Here is a 17,761-nt window from a genome sequence, read left to right on the forward strand (position 1 = left end):
TGTTCAGCAGAGCAGATGTATCAAGTCTTCCATTTCAAGTTCTGTTTTTTTTTTTTTTTTCCATACTTTGTAACTTTGCATTGATATTGGTAACATTGATTTGAGCAAAAACTTCTGCATGGTTAGTTTACTGCTACTTACTCTTTTCAAAAATGCTTACATTTTTATTTCTTAGATTTTTACACATTGGTTGCTTTTTAAATAGCTAATAAAGTGGTGAATTTAAGATATCTGGGGATCTCAAGAAAAAAAAAAAGGCACATTTATTCAATTCAACACGTTTTTATAAATAGCCACCTACATGGCTAACTCCTCAAAGCTGTGCTTTGTATTTGTGACAAGTAACTACAACATTGTAGATTCCTCAGTGAAATATGTTATAGGGCGACTCAAGAATTAGTAAGCCAAGTAAACAAAACTTGATGATGCCTATATTTAATACATTTGAAATAAATAAAATTCTACTTTTCCCCATTTAGGCAATTCCATGCAAACTGAGGAATTTCTTCTTATCCCAATTCCTCAATGTCATCCAACAGGCCATGATAATGTACCCTAGAAATCAGAATAGTGATTGGTAAGTGAAGAATGTGCCAATATATGTACCTTTTAGATTTACTTTAAACCATGGTCTTCAAAACAGACTTCCACTGTCATTATCAAAGAGTTAGCCTAGTTCAGTGTAATAATATACAAATTTTGCTTTTTATATATCTTTATATATACACAGCTGGTCAAGTATTTTCATAGATGCAGGAAAATGAGTTACAAACTTTCGATGTTACCACACAAGACCATCCAAGAGCAGCAAACAGACATGTACAAAACGCTAGAAAAGAAGGGTCTCCCCTGCACAAGCATGCGCCTGCAGAGCCCACATGGAGGAGGGTCCCCCACAGTGTCGCCGGAGCTCCACAAGTCCTTTTACAGTCCTGAGGCTGTACTAATATCACAGATTCCATAATATACCCAATGTTCATCTCATCTGCTGTTTGGAATCTGTGGAGCATAGGGAACCACAGAGCTGGAAACAAATCCAAAAAGATGACAGGGACAAGCCATGTTGCCACTGTCCCCTATTGGGAACTCCACCGCCAACAGCTGGGCTGAAGGTGGCATTAAGTGGGGTGTAAGACATGCAGACAACAGCTTAAACGCCCTCCACTGATCAAGAGTGGTACCACAGGGCAAGGGTCATGCAAAACAGACCAAATGCTTAAGACAGGTCAAACAGGCAATTCATTTGTTCTGAAAGAAAATAAGAGAAATGTAATAAAATAAATCAGAGACACAAGTTTGTGAAAATAACAAGGAAATTGAAGAGAAAAGTCACTATAAAGGGAAAATGGAATGTTACTTTTAAATAAACATTCAAATCAAATAAATTTGAAAATAAAATGATTAGGTGAGTTAATGCCCTCTGCTTAATCCATGATTTTTTTTTTTTTAAATAAGTATCATACTCAGATAAAAGAAAGAGGGACAAAACCGGCAGCAGTTGAAAGAGTGGCAGTGTGACTTCAGGTCAGGGTTGGTCTTCTTCATCTTCGTCTAGAGATACAACCCCAGAGGACACCACATCTGAGCCCTTTCTTTGCAACGTGAGCATGCCGGACCCTCGACTTATTGGAGGGAAGGAAATCAGCTCGTCCTCACTGGGGCTTAAACAAGACTCAGAGAAGGACATGGAATATGAAGAGTCCTCACATTCCAGATCTTGAAGGCGATCATAGGGACCTAGAACTGACTGAGGTTTGATGAGCAATGACTCTTCAATTAGCTGTGTTGGAGACCCCAAGAGCAGCCGTTCTTCATCTAGGCTGCACAGGCTGGAGCACAGGGTTTCAGGAGACAAGGTACGTGAGGAGTCACTGTCACAGCAGCATACACGTGATGACACCAGATCCTTCTGCACAGGACTTAGAAAATCTAGAGGAATGAAAAATAGTCACAAATTAGAAAAAAAATTAGAAACTATGAATAAATCCTAGTTCTATGCATCTTAGTTAATAAATTAAAACAAGTGTATATACTTTAACCACTTCAGCCCCGGACCATTTTGCTGGTCAAAGACCAGACCACTTTTTGCGATTCGGCACGGCGTCACTTTAACTGACAATTGCGCGGTCATGTGGCTCCTAAACAAAATTGACATCCTTTTTTTCCCACAAATAGAGCTTTCTTTTGGTGGTATTTGATCACCCCTGCGTTTTTGCGCTATAAACAAAAATAGAGCGACAATTTTGAAAAAAACGCATTATTTTTTACTTTTTGTTATAATAAATATCCCCCAAAAATATATAAAAAAACATTTTTTTCCCTCAGTTTAAGCCGATACGTATTCTTCTACATATTTTTGGTAAAAAAATAAGCGATTATTGATTGGTTTGCGCAAAAGTTATAGCGTTTACAAAATAGGGGATAGTTTTATGGCATTTTTATCAATATTTTATTTTTTACTAGTAGTAATGGCGGCGATCAGCGATTTTTATTGTGACTGTGACATTATGGCAGACACATCGGACATTTTTGACACATTTTTGGGACCATTGTCATTTATACTGCAATCACTGCTATATAAATGCAGTGATTCCTGTGTAAATGACACTGGCAGTGAAGGGGTTAACCAGTGGGTGGCAGTGTAGGGGTTAAGTGTTCCTAGGGTGTGTTACTAACTGTGGGGGGGGGCTGGGCTTTCATTTAGTGAACACTGATCTCTGCTCCAATCACATGGAGCAGAGATCAGCGTCACTAGTTGCTAGGCAGAACGGAGAAATGCTGTTTATAACGGCATTTCTTCGTTCAGCCGCCCCGTGAGACGATCGCGGGTATGCCCGCAGCGATCGAGTCCGCGGGACCCGCGACTGGACTCACGGGGGTCCCGACCGGCACACGAGCGCGCCGCTGCCAGCGCGATGGCAGGTAAGCATTAAAGATTGGACATACCTGTACGCCAATATGCCTGCCTGTGCCATTCTGCCGACGTACCATGGCGTGCGCCAGTCGGGAACCGGTTAAAAGATTTGATATAAACTTTCAATGGAATAAAAGGTTTAAATAAAAAAAATAAAAAAAAGGACATTTTAATTATGGATAGCAGAGATAGCTAAGGTGTTGGTCAGATGTCAAAGCTATAGTAGATGGATAAGACAAGAACAAGTCTTGCAAAAAAGAAAGCCACTGCCCCCACCTAAAACTGGCCATTGCAGCAAGCAGCATTGGGAGGCGACATATGTTAGAAAAAAAGCCAAAGACATAAATCCATGGAAAACACCAAGCTCAGTTACTGACCAGCCCGCAGACAACCAAATGAACCTGTCTAACAGTATGCATTTAAAACAGGGGTTTATTATCACTGTTATATTGGTCAGGCAATGCACTGACACATTCGCAGCCATTGTGCTATCTGCTGGGTGCTCAGTGCGCCCCTGTACCTTTAAGAAGGGGTGGGCTTCCTTCAGTCCATCTGCCCTCCACCTATCCATCAGAGTGCATGTCTTTCCATTGTGGAGTCACTCATAAGCTAGTGATAGGACTACAGATACCAGGGTGCCTTGGCAGGCCCTGTAGCTTTTGCATGTATTTGCAAATGTATGCAGACTAAACCCCTGCTTTTAATGCATACTGTTAGACAGGTTAATTTGGTTATCCACAGGCTGGTTGGTAAGTGGGCTTTAAGAACAAGTCTAGCAGCCTTCAGTTGAAAACATCCGAAGAGGACAGGTTCAACCTACCTGGGGTAGACCTGTGTGACATATTTTTTTAAGCTTGTTGAAATAATTGTTGCATTCATTGAAAAGATCCTTGCTTAGTAAAATTGTCCCCTGGTTGCAGTGGAGTGGAAACTGGTTGGATATCACCTTCACTTACCCACTGACAGGGCACATGATATATCGCTGGAGTCTCTTCTGGTGGGACCCAACTCGAATGACACTGTTCTGGCATCCTAGGGAAAATGTGTTGCCTAGCAACACAGATAATTGTAGAGGGCAGTGAGCAAAAGTAACGAAGCCAGATTGGAAGGACCAGCTCTGGTGAAAACGAAGAAAATTGTGGCAGCAAATCAGGAGTTCTACAGATATATTTACCAAGGATCTTTTTGAGTAGATTTTAATTATTTCAGAAATCACACCTCGCTACACCAGGTTGATGTACTCTGTCCTCTTCTTATATAAACAGAAAACACACCTGGTTGCTCTCTCATGTGCAACAGACAAAACATATATTATACAGCAGTGAATTTTAAATTTCACAAAAGAATATATGATGGAGAACCAATATCACTTATTACACATGGACCTCCACCAGAAAATGTTTGGTGAAAGTCAACTCAAGTTCACGGCTTTATAAATATACCATTAATGTACTATAAATATAGGATAATTGCAAAGCTAACTGTCATTGATAGAGTTCTGAAATTTGACGATAGCTGGATAAAATACAGAGCTAAGCGCAGTTTGTAATCGCATCTACATCTCGGACCGTTACCGTTCCTACTGATATAACCGCAGATAAAAGGAATATCTTTTATCCAACATCTGTGACACAACAAAGTCAATATTTTACAATGTGTAACACAAGTTAATAAAGCATAAAGTGGGGCCAATTACTTTATAATAGTTTGCATTAAAGTGGGACTACAGACAAACAAATGTTAATTGCTTTTTCTAACAACCGTTTTATAATTCAATTTAGCTGCTTGTGTCCTTTATTATATAATAAAGTGGTGTCAACCCTATTTCTTGGTTACGTTTTGCAGCTTCCAGTGCACCTCCAGCATTTAAACAGCCACTATAGCTCACATACCCCAACTTGCTACGGTTTACTGCCATTACCTGAGACCTACATACAAGCACTGACCAACAACACTTAAAGTGTTAATAAACCCAGGACACTGGATTCACTATATCTGGTCTCCCACAGTACACAGAACATGGAAATGCAATTATTTAAGTAAATATAAACTGCTAAATACCTTTTATCATCAGCAGTATGTAGCAGTCTTGTGACTTCTATCAGTGTCCATTCTCCCAAGAATGTCCTATAAAGATGCAGGAACCCTGACCCTCTGTCTGGACAGTGCCGATTGGCCCTGTGCTGATCGCATGCACCCTCCCAAGAAAAAAAAAACAACTCTCTAGCAATACACACCAAAATGAGCATGTGCATACTGACTCCACTAACTCTGTCTTATCCGGAGAGGTTTTGGAGACCATGCAAGAAGTGGAGGATCTGTGCATACAGGATCAAACAGCCTTTCACACAATGCAGAGGAATAACCCCTTAGGCTCCACATTGATACGCCAGCCTAATGCTTTAAGGGGTAAGAAAATAAATAAAAGTTGGGATGCTGTGTAAAATCTACATACAAATAGAATGCAATGATTTTCAAATCTCAAAGACCCATATTTAATTCACAATAGAAAATAGGAAACATAATTACACTCTGTAAACGTCCGAGAACTGAGAAGACCAGTTGTTGGTGTTTTGGCAGGGTAATGTTGTCCCCTTCCTGTCTGATATAGCATTCTAAGTGCTCAACAGTCCAAGATCTTGTCATATTTTTCATTTCAAGATAGACAAAGTATTTTCAATTGGTGAATGGTCTGGACTGCAAAGAAGTCCAATTAAGCACCTGGACTCTTTTACTACAAAGCCATGCTGTTGTCATAGATGCAGTTTAGCATACTCCTGTTGAAATATGCAAGGCCTTACCTGAAAAATATATATTCAGGTTTTAGAGCAGCATCAAGACATATCTTTCAGCATTGATGGTGCTTTTCCAGATATGCAAGCTGCCCATACCATATGCACCAATTCAACACCGTACCATCAGAGATACAGTCAGTATAATTCATATAACTAGGGCAATTCCACCAAAAGAAACTCAGATGTAGATCACATCTTGAAGAACATGTCTTCTTGTACAGGGAAGACTCAAATTATTAATTGTCACATGAGTGTGTGTGCCATTACTTACCTGCAGGTTGAGAATGGTCCATAGAGGGCTGCAGATCCTCATCATATGAATCATCTGTGGAATCTTCTCCATCAATTGATGACCAGGCACGAAGTTTTGCTTCTGCTATAGCAAACTGCTCAGCTACGCCTGGTAATGTATAAACAGTGGACAGAAAAGAGGACCAGAAACAGCAGCAAGACAGCCATAGTGTATGATTGAGAAAAGCAAGAACCCAGAAAACAACAGTGAAAGGGTGCACATGTATTGCATTTAGTGGGAAGCATAAGGATATCAAGGCCAAAATATGAAATGGAAAGAAAAGAAAATAAACACAACAAACGTAGCATTCCATGGTGAAAATAAATTTGTAAAAAAAAATACACAGTACAATACAGCCAGAAATTGAGATAAAGTGGTTGCAGAGGATTGTGGGAAGAATCATCGAACATGAATGCCATAGATGTAATCCCAAAAACAATCAGCAAAACATAAAAGAGAAATTTATGGCAGGAAGAGGATGCTCCAATGAAAGGCGCAGCAAGAACATTGGATTATTAGAGCATATGAGACAGGAAAAAAGGAAAAAAAAAGAAAAAAGTGAAGACATGAAAGAGCAGACAGAAGCAGCAGTGGGAGAAAAAGTGAGTAAAAGGTCTATATTGATAATTCTCTATCAATTAGTTTTGATGTTTTCTCACCTGCAGCAAACCTGGCCTCCTGTTCTCCCTCACTTAAGTGTGAGTATGAATTGAAGTGAGTCTCCAGTGCAGCCGGTGAGTCGCTGGGTTTGCTCCAGCCCTTCCACTCAATCAGATGAGCCACACGTCCCTGAGCCATGGCTGTAGGCTTGGTCACATGATCCTTTACCACCTGCGAGATTCCTGTCACATAGAGAGAAGACGGGGACACAGGTGTCTGTATATCTAATTATATACTGCAATCTAATTGTGTTTGTGTACAACTGTTTACAACCATTTACTTGTGTGTGTTTTCAAGGCCAAGCAATTGTGTGCCCTTAGAAATTGTTATTGAATGTGACATGCAATATACATCTTTTTCCACTTAAAAGTATTATGAAGTATGAAGGCTGTCATTGCTGCTCCCCTTCAAAAAATGTCGGTTGCCTGGCTGATTATATTGCTTTAGTGTTTTTAGGACAGATCACTGTCCTGGAACAAATATGCAACATATGGGGATTTACAACGGGAGAATGCAATCTGTGCGCCACTACGGACATGGTGCATGGCATCTCCAAATCAATATTGACAAAAGATGGAGGTGCCAACATTATGGGGTGATGTGAGGAAGTTTAGTAACAACTGCCCAAGTAACAAATATGCCCAAAATAGAATGAGAAAGTAAAGTTTTCAGAGAAAGCCTGCTGTGCCCGCAAGTATGTTTAGAACTGCGTGAGATCAATGTAAGCAGTGAGCATGCGCAAGTGGCTGTTACACTCGTTCACATGCGTTTGTTCACTGTACGGCCAAAATCTTAATAAATGTTAAGCAACGTACATGCAATTGCATGGGTTGAACGGGCGCACCTCTAAACGTGCCTTTTTTTTGTTTTTTTTACGCTGGTTCACCTTCATGTATTTTTTTAAGGTTTGCACACAGTAATATACAAAATGCGTGGTGCTAAAAGTAAATAAAATTAAAAAATTTTTTTTTTATATATAGTAACTTATACATTTATCCTATAATGTGAAAAGAATGAAACAAATAATAAAATTAAAATGCACATGCTCCGTGTGAGGGACACAAATCCTCAGTAATGTAAAAAGTACATTATACTAACAAACATAGAACATGATGGTAAAATCTGCATGCAATGTCCAAAATCTATATATAAAGAAAGTGCACATACTCCGTTTATTGCACAGAAAATACTTAATATTTTAACAGTCCAAACATAATAAACTGTGATTGTGATTTCTTCATGCGGTGTGCACACACCCCCACCAGATGTACCCTCACCTTAAGGGCTTTAAAAAAAAGCCTGTGACAAATAATATTATCAGCTTGGGAAGATCCTCCTAGGGTTCCTCTTTCTTGTAATGGTTAGTTATGGCTTAAATGCTGCTACACAGATCAGGGTAAGGTAAGGTGAGGGTACACCTGGTGGGGGTGTGTGCACACCGCATGAAGAAATCACCATCATGGTTTATTATGTTTGGACTGTTGAAATATTAAGGATTTTCTGTGCAATACACGGAGCATGCGCACTTTCCTTATATATAGATTTTGGACATTGCATGCAGATTTTACCATCTTGTTCTGCGTTCATGTTTGTATAATGGACTTTTTACATTACTGAGGATTTGTTAGCATCACCCGGAGCACGTGCACTTTAAATTATATTAGTTATGTTTGCTTCTTTTCACATAATAGGATAAATGTATAAGTTACTAGTTAAATATTCATTTTTTTCTGTATAATAGTCTGTATTGTCACAATTGGGAAGTGTGGGCAGTGTTTATTTTTATTCATTTTAATTATATATATATATATATATATATATATATATATATCTTTATTTTTCATTTATTTATTTTTTTCATTTAGTCTTATTTATTTTTATTTTCTGGTTAGGAGTTTAGCAGCTCAAAAGGTTACACCCACTAGATATGCACATGTCATGTTAGCATATTACGTTGCCAACATGTGACATGCGCCTTGTTAAAATTATGTAAAAAGACTCGCTCCTCCTAAAAGGGCATTTAACCTTCCCCCTTAACGCATATGATTTCCTAGGGCTAGCTTTTTGCTTTTAAAGGGGAACACCACTCTATTCTCCAAAGGCAATTGGCTTAACCAATCCAAACCACATCTTTTTTCATAGCATATAACAGGGCCAGCTAGGAAAGGGGCAAGAAAAGCGATCGCCCAACCCCCTCCTGAACCATAGAAGGCCACACACACTCAACATAGCTGGCTGCCTTTGGGGCATGTTGGGCTCAGCCCAATACCAACCACAAAGCACCTTGTATCCACTAGTTTAAAGGGGTTTTCCACATTCCGTAAAGCTCCCTGTCTGCAGCCCCCACAACCCCAGCCTAGGGTTGTGTGGAAGAGGCACTTTTACCTCCGGAATATGGGAACAAGGTGGTTGACTTTTGGGGTGCCCGAGCCCCTTCTGCTCCCAAGCATCCACCCCCCCCTTTCATGGGCTGGCTTGCTGTGTGTTTGGCTGGGGGTTTGTTAGTGTGTGGGAGGGACACAATATTTTTTTTGGGTTGGTGTTTTTCACGTGGGGGTTTTCATTTAAGGCCTTAACAGACCCAAATGGCCTTGTAGTATTGGGGGCAGGCTACTTTTTGTTTTGGGTTAAAATCTTGCAGCTGCAATGTAGATTTGTAAGTTTTCTCTAAAGCAGTACATCTTTTAAGCAGCATTTTGGATACATGCAACAGATGCCCCACTTTACAGGCAGAGTAAGCCCCCCAAAGTTACTATCTTTTAAGCAGTTTTGCATTTTTAAAGGCTCTGATCCTTGTATTGTTTTTGGGGTTGTCCAAATTGGTGACATTGATATATGTCCCTCAGGGAGGGACCTGGGTCCCCATACCCATGCCAATAACTAGAATATAAGCCAGACAAGTGGGGACTCGTAAAATTAATAAGTCAGTTCCCATAGACTGCAATAGTATTTGTTGTATAACTTAGCTGAGATTAGCATCAAAAGGGTTGATTAACTGAGTACACCTAACAAGACCCATTCAGTGAGATGAAATTAACCAGTTGTATTGGGCGTGTGCCATTATCGATGAGAAAACCGCAGTTACCCTTACGCCAGTTGCAGTTTACATATGTGGGTATTTATTATTATTTGCGCTTCAATGTGTGCCGGTTCGCACGTTCAATTAATGAATTTTTAATGTATGAACTGGTGCAGTGCCTTCTTCTTAGTAAATCACCCCAATGGTGTCAATAGGAAGTAAAAAGCCCTAATGTGCATACTTTCTCCAAGTCTATGTTCCAGAAGTTATCATAGCCACAGAATTGTCTTGAAAGCCAAGCAACTATTATTGTCAGCAAGGTCAGCCTACATACAGTTCTTGTGAGTTTTACTTTAATAGATGTTGGACTATAAAATCTAAAATTACATTCAGAAATTCCCCATCTCTGGTTGCTCAAAGTATTACTGAGTCCTCTCAGATACTTTTTCTGACAGCTTCAGACTCCCCTTTAGATAAAGTCAATATTTCCTGGTCAGAATCAAAAAATGAAACGCTGATTGTTTTCCACTTCTACAGCACCTACAGTGGATATAAAAAGTCTACACACCCCTGTTAAAATGTCAGGTTTTTGTGATGTGAACTAAAATGGAGAGAAAGAAACTCATTTCAGAACTTTTCCCACCTTTTAATGTGACCTATAAACAGTACAACTCAATTGAAAAACAAACCGGAATCTTTGGGGGGGGGGGCGTTATTTTTTTTGCTAAACTAAAAAATACCAACATTTTTGAAAAAAAAAAAGTTTGTTTGTTATAAAATATTGTTTTCTCCTTCACGGACGGGCACTAATGAGGCCGCACTGATAAGGTGGCACCGATACGCAGTAATGATGGGCACCGACTGGTGCCACTGATGGGCACCGACAGGCACTGAAATGTGGCACTGATGGGCACTGACAGACACTAATAGATGGCACTGATGGGGTACTGAGAGGTTTTATTGATGGGCACTGAGATAGGTACTGATTTGCACTGTTGTGGGCCCTGACAGGGGTTTCTGATGGGCACTTATTGGCATGGTTTGTGGCACATTTGATGGCTGTGCTGATAATCAATGTGCTGATTTTCAGCACAGAGCCCCCCCCCCCCCCCCCCAGACAAGGAAAGCCGCCGATCGGCTCTCCCTGTCAACATGAACCCGAGGAAAGCCATTTACTGACACCTCCTGGTTCACGCTGCGATCAGCTGTGATTGGCGACAGCTGATCACTTGGTAAGGAGCATCCGTCAGAGGCTCCTTACTATGATTGGAGATGCAGTGAGTCAGACTGACACACAACACCTCTGCGCGCCAGCATGTTATCTTGCTGGACATCATATGACGCAGAGTCAGGATAACAGAACCACCGCCCGGCTGTCATTCTGCTATAGGGTGGGCAGGAAGTGGTTAAATGCATGTTAAATAGGAGTCAGTATACACCTGCCATCATTCAAAGTGCCTCTGATTAACCCCAAATAAAGTTCAGCTGTTCTAGTAGGTCTTTCCTGACATTTTCTTAGTCTAATCCTACAGCAAAAGCCATGGTCCACAGAGAGCTTCCAAAGCATCAGAGTGCTCTCATTGTTAAAAGGTATCAGTCAGGAGAAGGGTACAAAAGAATTTCCAAGGCATTAGATATACCATGGAACACAGTGAAGACGGTCATCAAGTGGAGCAAATATGGCACAACAGTGACATTACCAAGAACTGGACGTCCCTCCAAAATTGATGAAAAGACAAGAAGAAAACTGGTCAGGGAGACTGCTGAGAGGGCTACAGCAATATTAAAGGAGCTGCAGGAATATCTGAAAAGTACTGGCTGTGTGGTACAAGTGACAACAATCTCCTGTATTCCTCATATGTCTGGGCTATGGGGTAGAGTGGCAAGATGAAAGCCTTTTCTTACCAAAAAACATCCAAACCCGGCTACATTTTGCAAAACACATCTCAAGTCTCCCAAAAGCATGTGGGAAAACATGTTATGGTCTGATGAAACCAAGGTTAAACTTTTTGGCCATAATTCCAAGAGATATGTTTGGCGCAAAAACAACACTGCACATCACCAAAAGAACACCATACCCACAGTGAAGCATGGTGGTGACAGCATCATGCTTTGGGGCTGTTTTTCTTCAGCTGGAACAGGGACCTTATTCAAGGTAGAGGGAATTATGAACAGTTCCAAATACCAGTCAATTTTGGCACAAAACCTTCAGGCTTCTGCTAGAAAGCTAAACATAAAGAGGAACATCATCTTTCAGCATGACAGCGACCCAAAGCATACATCCATTGATGGTGCTTATCCAGATGTGCAAGCTGCCCATTCCATATGCACTAATTTACCCCCATACCATCAGAGGTGCAGGCTGATCTGAGCTCTAACAACAAGCCAGAAGGTCCTTCTCCTCTTTAGCCCGAAGAACACAGTTCCAATAGTTGCCAAAAAGAATGTCAAAATTTTGAATATTTTGACCACAGAGCAGTTTTCCACTTTTCAACAGACCATTTTGAATGAGCTTTGTCCAAGAGAAGACAGCAGCATTTCTGGATCATGTTTAGCTATGGCTTTGTATGATGGAGCTTCAACTTGCATTTTTTGATGGCACAGTGAACTGTCTGAAGTTCGGAGATCACAGGTCTCTCTTTAATTTCTCAAATGCAAGCTTTTTTTCTCAGGCTTCCTGTTCTGGGGTAGCTATATTCATTCTCCATTCTTTATTTTTCAGCCCCTTTTTCAGCTCGCCCCCAACATGGGACTGCATATTAACAGAACTGCGGTATACTTAATTATTTTTTACATCAATCAATCATTCTAAAATATTGAATTTAATGTCACTTTAAGCTGGCCATCCATAGCTTAAATATTGGATGAATCCTATGTATGAGCTGAAATTGGAGCAGTGGGTGGCCCTGTTGTCACCACCCAGTTCAGCACAGTTCGATTGAGAAAATTAAAAAAATACCTGGGTGGAACAAAGGTGGCCAAACAGTGACTGCAGACAATCAGATGCAGTTTGGTTCAGGTATTCTGATACCACTCGCAAGTGATACAGTCAGAATACAGTATCGGGCAGTGGGAGTTTGTGCATCAGCCCTGTTTAGCGTGGATGGAAGAGTCTATGAGCATCTTTTTTCCATCCACGGGGCTTAATGAGAGAAATATTTTATTGTATACATCTTTAGCGTTTCTGTAACTAGCTCTCTATTATTCCATTAACAGTTACAATCATTCATAAAACTGCACCTGGTATGCGTGGTCTTTAAAAGCATCCTTTTACTTTGCATTCCCTTTTTAACTGTTGGTATCAGCTGTCAATAAAATGGCAAATTCAAGGGAATCTGACTGTTTCTCTTAGATAAGGGAAAAAGTTATGTTCAATATGCATTACAGGGTTACTAAACCCAGTACCCTGCAATCACTATACCTGGTCTCCCACAGTACACAATAAATAATTATAAACTGTTAAATACCTTTTCTTAGCAGTATATAGCAGTCTTGTGAATTATATCAGTGTCTGGTTAAAGCTTGCAGGACCCTTGACCCTCTGTCTGGACAGTGCTGATTGGCCCTGTGCTGATCACATGCACCCTCCCAGGAGAAAACCTATCAATACACACCAAACTGAGCATGTGCAGAGTGCCTTTAGGGCATCTTCATCAGAAGATGGATTGGGGACTGTGGAAGAAGGGGAGGATCAGAGAAGACAGGATCAAACAGCCTTTTTACACAATGCGCAGGATTAACCCCTTAGGTTCCACAGTGAGTATAACAAGTATGCTTTACTGCATATACACATTGATTTTACTGTTGTGGGTTTAGTAACACTTTAATAGCAACCATTTACTAATCATCTTCTACATATGCAAGGGAATCGAAATATAAAATCGAACTTGTTGCTATGGTTTACTGAACATGTTAGTGTGATATAGAAAAGTGAATAATTGTGAAAGTAATACTATAATTTGTACATTTCATGAAGGAACATCCATTAAACTGTCCACTCTTTACAGTCTACAAAGACTAACATCCTTTGGAAGTTATGTGACATTTTTTCTTAAACTCACCATGTAGAGAGGAGCGAGCAAGGGCCGTAATTTCGTGAATAGTGAGTGCACGTCGAGACTTGGGTAACATTTCACCAGTGTCTTCAACATGTAACTAATGCATAAGAAAAACAATAGGGGTCAGACAGCAGAAATCACAGAACTACAATATAATAAAAATATAATAAAGTAAAATAATATAATGCATGATGACAGAAGTGTGATATAATGCAATGTGATGTATATGACACAAAATGTATCTAGGTAGCACAAAATAACAGTGATCTGGAGGAAAAAAACATTTAGGAACTTTTTTTTTTAACACCAATCAGAACCTTTTTTTTTTTTTTTTAATATCCCTTTAGTTTCATGGGACAATTCATATTATAATAATTATAAAACTGCATATTGAACTTCACATAAATTAGAAATCAAGAAATCTAGGGTACAGGTCTTTGCAGCAATCCGGTTTCCAAGGCTGTAGGTCATTCCTTCCTGCCTCAGTTATGAGTTGCGTGACAAAGAAGTGAAGTACCACATGGTTTTTGTCTAATCTAATCTTTTCTTATTACATTTCCTTATCTATTGTGGACCACAGAATGTAGAATAAGGGCTCCTTCACACTGCCAGGTAGCTGCATCTGCTGGATTCCTGTTGCAAGAATCCGTGGATTCTTACTGCTGGAATGACCAGGTCATGTAGTAAGAAGTGGACCATTTAAAAACAAAATGACTGACATGTAGAGACACACAGTTAGCTGCAGTTAACATGGACACAGTCACCTAATTGCTAACAGAAATTACAACACCTATAAAGCTTGCCAAAGCAATTTTGAATATTATGCTTTTAGCAGGCTTTTTTAATAATGCAATTTTCAGTCATAACCTCATTTATATTAATTTTTGAATGATTTTGGCTTGCCTTAGAATGCTCCGATACCTGAAATATTTAAAGACTCAAATTCACAAACTAACAGTTGTCTTGGGTTAAGAGGGGACAGATTGTTAGCATGTTTGAGGTCAGAATATTGCACCACACAATTCCATATAGTGTACAGAAGAATGCACGGTTTGTCCAACAGTCAGTTAATACCTGTTATGGGGTATTTCATTTTGCAACTTAACCACGTGTTAGTAAAACGGTAGATATCACATCAACTACTTAGTGTATCCAGGTAAATTAAACCATAGTTTTTCAGGACAAAAGTGATAAATGGTAATGGAAATTGTTTGATTTTGTTTTATTTTCAAAGGTAAACTGTCTCAGAAGAGTGAAAAAAACTTTTTTAAATTTAGCTGTATATTTCTTGCCATTATCATGACCCGCCACCAAATTCCTTGAGTGGATGTTAGGGAGGGAAGGGGCACCAAAGATGAGCCCCCACTGGTATTAGCGATGGGAACAATTATTGCTACAAAATAAGTTAATCCCGTAGTCATAAAAAGAGGCCTTTTTTGTCGAAATAATGTCCAATTTCATAGTACTGCAAAATAATGGACACTTCTTAGCCCTTGTACACATGATCGGAGATTCCGACAACCAAATCCGTCGGATTTTGTCCGACAGATTTTGTCCGACGGATTTTGTCCGACGGATTTTGTCCGACGGATTTTGTCTGAAACTGTTGTATACACACGGTCGGACGAAGTTGTCGGAAAATCCGATCGTTCAGAACGTGATGACGTTATTTCGTTAAGACGGGACTATGTTCAGGCTAGTAGCCAATAGCTTTGATGTAGGAATTTGATCTGAGCATGCGTGGCACTTTGTCCGATCGGAATTCTCTACACATGATCGGAGTATGTCCGATCAGAGCATTTTGTCTGAAAATATTTCCGGCAAGTTGGAAAATTTGGTCCGACGGATATTCCGACGGAAACAGTCCGATGCATACCTCACACAGTCGGAATATCCAACAAAACGCTCCCATCGGACACATTCCGTCGGAATCTCCAATCGTGTGTACAAGGGTTAAGACAATGGAGTGGCCTGCTAGGTAACCCATTTTGTCCCCAGTCGGTGATATGACTGACCCTTAAGCCATTACTGTGAATAAATTTAGATTACTTTATTAACACAAGGTTTGAATTATTTCCAAGAAGCCGTAAAACTTCTAAATTAAATGAATGTACTGCTTCATATGGTGTGAAATGTATATATATACGTTTTTTTTTTTAATCTATCCTCAAAGAAATCTGTAAATAAATTACACACAAAAATTGTAGGATGCCATTTTACATGGACAGAAGGAATCAGCGGTCTGTAGGAATTGTCATTCCATGTAGCATGGCACACTGAAATGGTCAGATGGCTGCAGTGAGAGCCAGGAATTATTACACAAGACTAACCAATGAAATGGTCAGTATTATACAGAAAAGAACACTGGCGTGGTCAACAAAGCTATGAATCGTCCTGCTGGACAGCACAAAAGGACACTTAAATAATGATTGCATGTGATTTACTGTTAAACAGTACGAGAGGTTATGTGCAGATGTGGAAAAGTAATAATGGTCTTGCTGTACTCATTTATGTAAATGTAGTAGTGATGCCACCTAATATTTCAACTTCAGACTAGATCAGGTTGGACTGGGGATTTGGCTTCACTACACTACGACCCAGTACATCATACTTTATTGTGTGGGTAGGAAGTAGATATAACTGAGAGGAATAAATGTACATCATTGTGTGTAACAAAGGACAGCTCTGGCTAGCTTTGATTACACTACATAAATATCCCTGATCTGAAAGCTTTAAGGGGACCCTTAGTTGCTTTCTATGATGTAGCCCCAGGGTCTCATTAAGATAGCCAGCTGCCAGATACAAGAGCTAACTGTTAGACAATCCCTTGCAGAATTCAATTATAACACAAAATATTAAACATTGCTATATTTAAGAATATCTTTACTGAAATGGCCTATTTAATCTAATCCAGTACCTTCCAAATGTGGTGTTGAAAAACCATGTGTAGGTGTCACACTGGCCTTAGGTATGAAAGCCATGCTAAAGGTAAAATTTCTTGTTGCACAGAGTAACCAATCAATTTCCACAATTTATTTTTCAACCTGGAAATCTGACAGTTGGCTAGTTGCAATGAGCAGTAATTTAACTTGGCAAACTTCTCACTGGGTACAAGCTAAAGGGGCCATTGAGATCTCATGCACATAGGACATTGTTCGAACACTCCTAAAAGCCTTCCCTCCTGACAGCAGCATTTTGGCAGAAAATCGGGTGATGCTTGCAAAAGTGTTTAAAGCTTTTACAAGCGTATAGCTGCATTTACAGGCGTTAAGCACTTGGGCATTAATTCATTTAATTGGCCAGAAGAATTTATTCTGGCCATTGAAATTAATTACCGCTCTGTTTCTAAGTGCTAAATGTGCCTAGTGTTAACAACGTGGGTTTTTTTTCTGCCAAACTGCTGCTCCTGGACAAGCTGGCAGTGTTTTTATCTGCCTCTAAAAGCCCCTGCCACTAAATGCTGCTAAAAGTCTGCGTGTGCATGGACACGTAGGATAACATGGAGGGGAGTTCAGAGGCAGAAAAAAAAAAAAAAAAGTCTGACGCCTCTAAAATCAGCTGCAAACACATCCAGTGTGCATGTGGCTTATAATATTGTAATCTAAAAAAAGACTGAGGTTAAAGCCCCTACTTTAAATGCTTGTTTTTTTTTTTCAGTTTGGATGGGAAGGGGATAGAACCCTTGTCAGGTTTTTACTGTGGTCTATGTCCCCACTGGTAAAAAATCTCTCCAATAGGGATACAGAATGCAACAAAATACTTTTTCTAGTAAAATGGGAAATGGTTAGGCCCCTTTCACACTAAGGCGCTTGTAAACTGCCATAAAACACTGAGCACTTTTCAGGAGCTTTTTAAACGCTTTCCATTCATTTCAAAGGAGAGGGGAGGATTTTCACCAGCCTGCCAGCACACTGCCCCACTGTGAAAGTATTCATTAATTTTAATGAAAATAGGTTTTCGTGAGCTTTTCATGCGCTTTTATTTTAGTGTGAAAGTGCCTGAAAAGTGCCTCAGTGTGAAATG

The 17,761-nt window shown here is 39.8% G+C and overlaps 1 protein-coding gene across 5 annotated transcripts in view; it reads right to left on the reverse strand.

Moving 5' to 3' along the window:
• Positions 1-697: 697 nt before the first annotated feature.
• Positions 698-17,761, reverse strand: part of FAM131A (family with sequence similarity 131 member A) — a 114,166-nt gene continuing 97,102 nt past the window's right edge. For all 5 annotated transcript variants that reach the window (XM_077487747.1, XM_077487746.1, XM_077487749.1 and 2 more), the window contains 4 exons: positions 13,742-13,835; positions 6,661-6,843; positions 5,981-6,109; positions 698-1,929 (listed from right to left, as the gene is read on the reverse strand). In XM_077487747.1, the coding sequence (XP_077343873.1) occupies positions 1,526-1,929; positions 5,981-6,109; positions 6,661-6,843; positions 13,742-13,835 (810 nt within the window). In that variant the 3' untranslated portion in view covers positions 698-1,525. The remainder of the gene's footprint in view (positions 1,930-5,980; positions 6,110-6,660; positions 6,844-13,741; positions 13,836-17,761) is intronic.

Source organism: Lithobates pipiens, unplaced genomic scaffold (assembly GCF_037356315.1).
Source record: "Lithobates pipiens isolate NorthernLeopardFrog02 unplaced genomic scaffold, aLitPip1_a1.2 Scaffold_18, whole genome shotgun sequence".
NCBI lineage: Eukaryota > Metazoa > Chordata > Amphibia > Anura > Ranidae > Lithobates > Lithobates pipiens.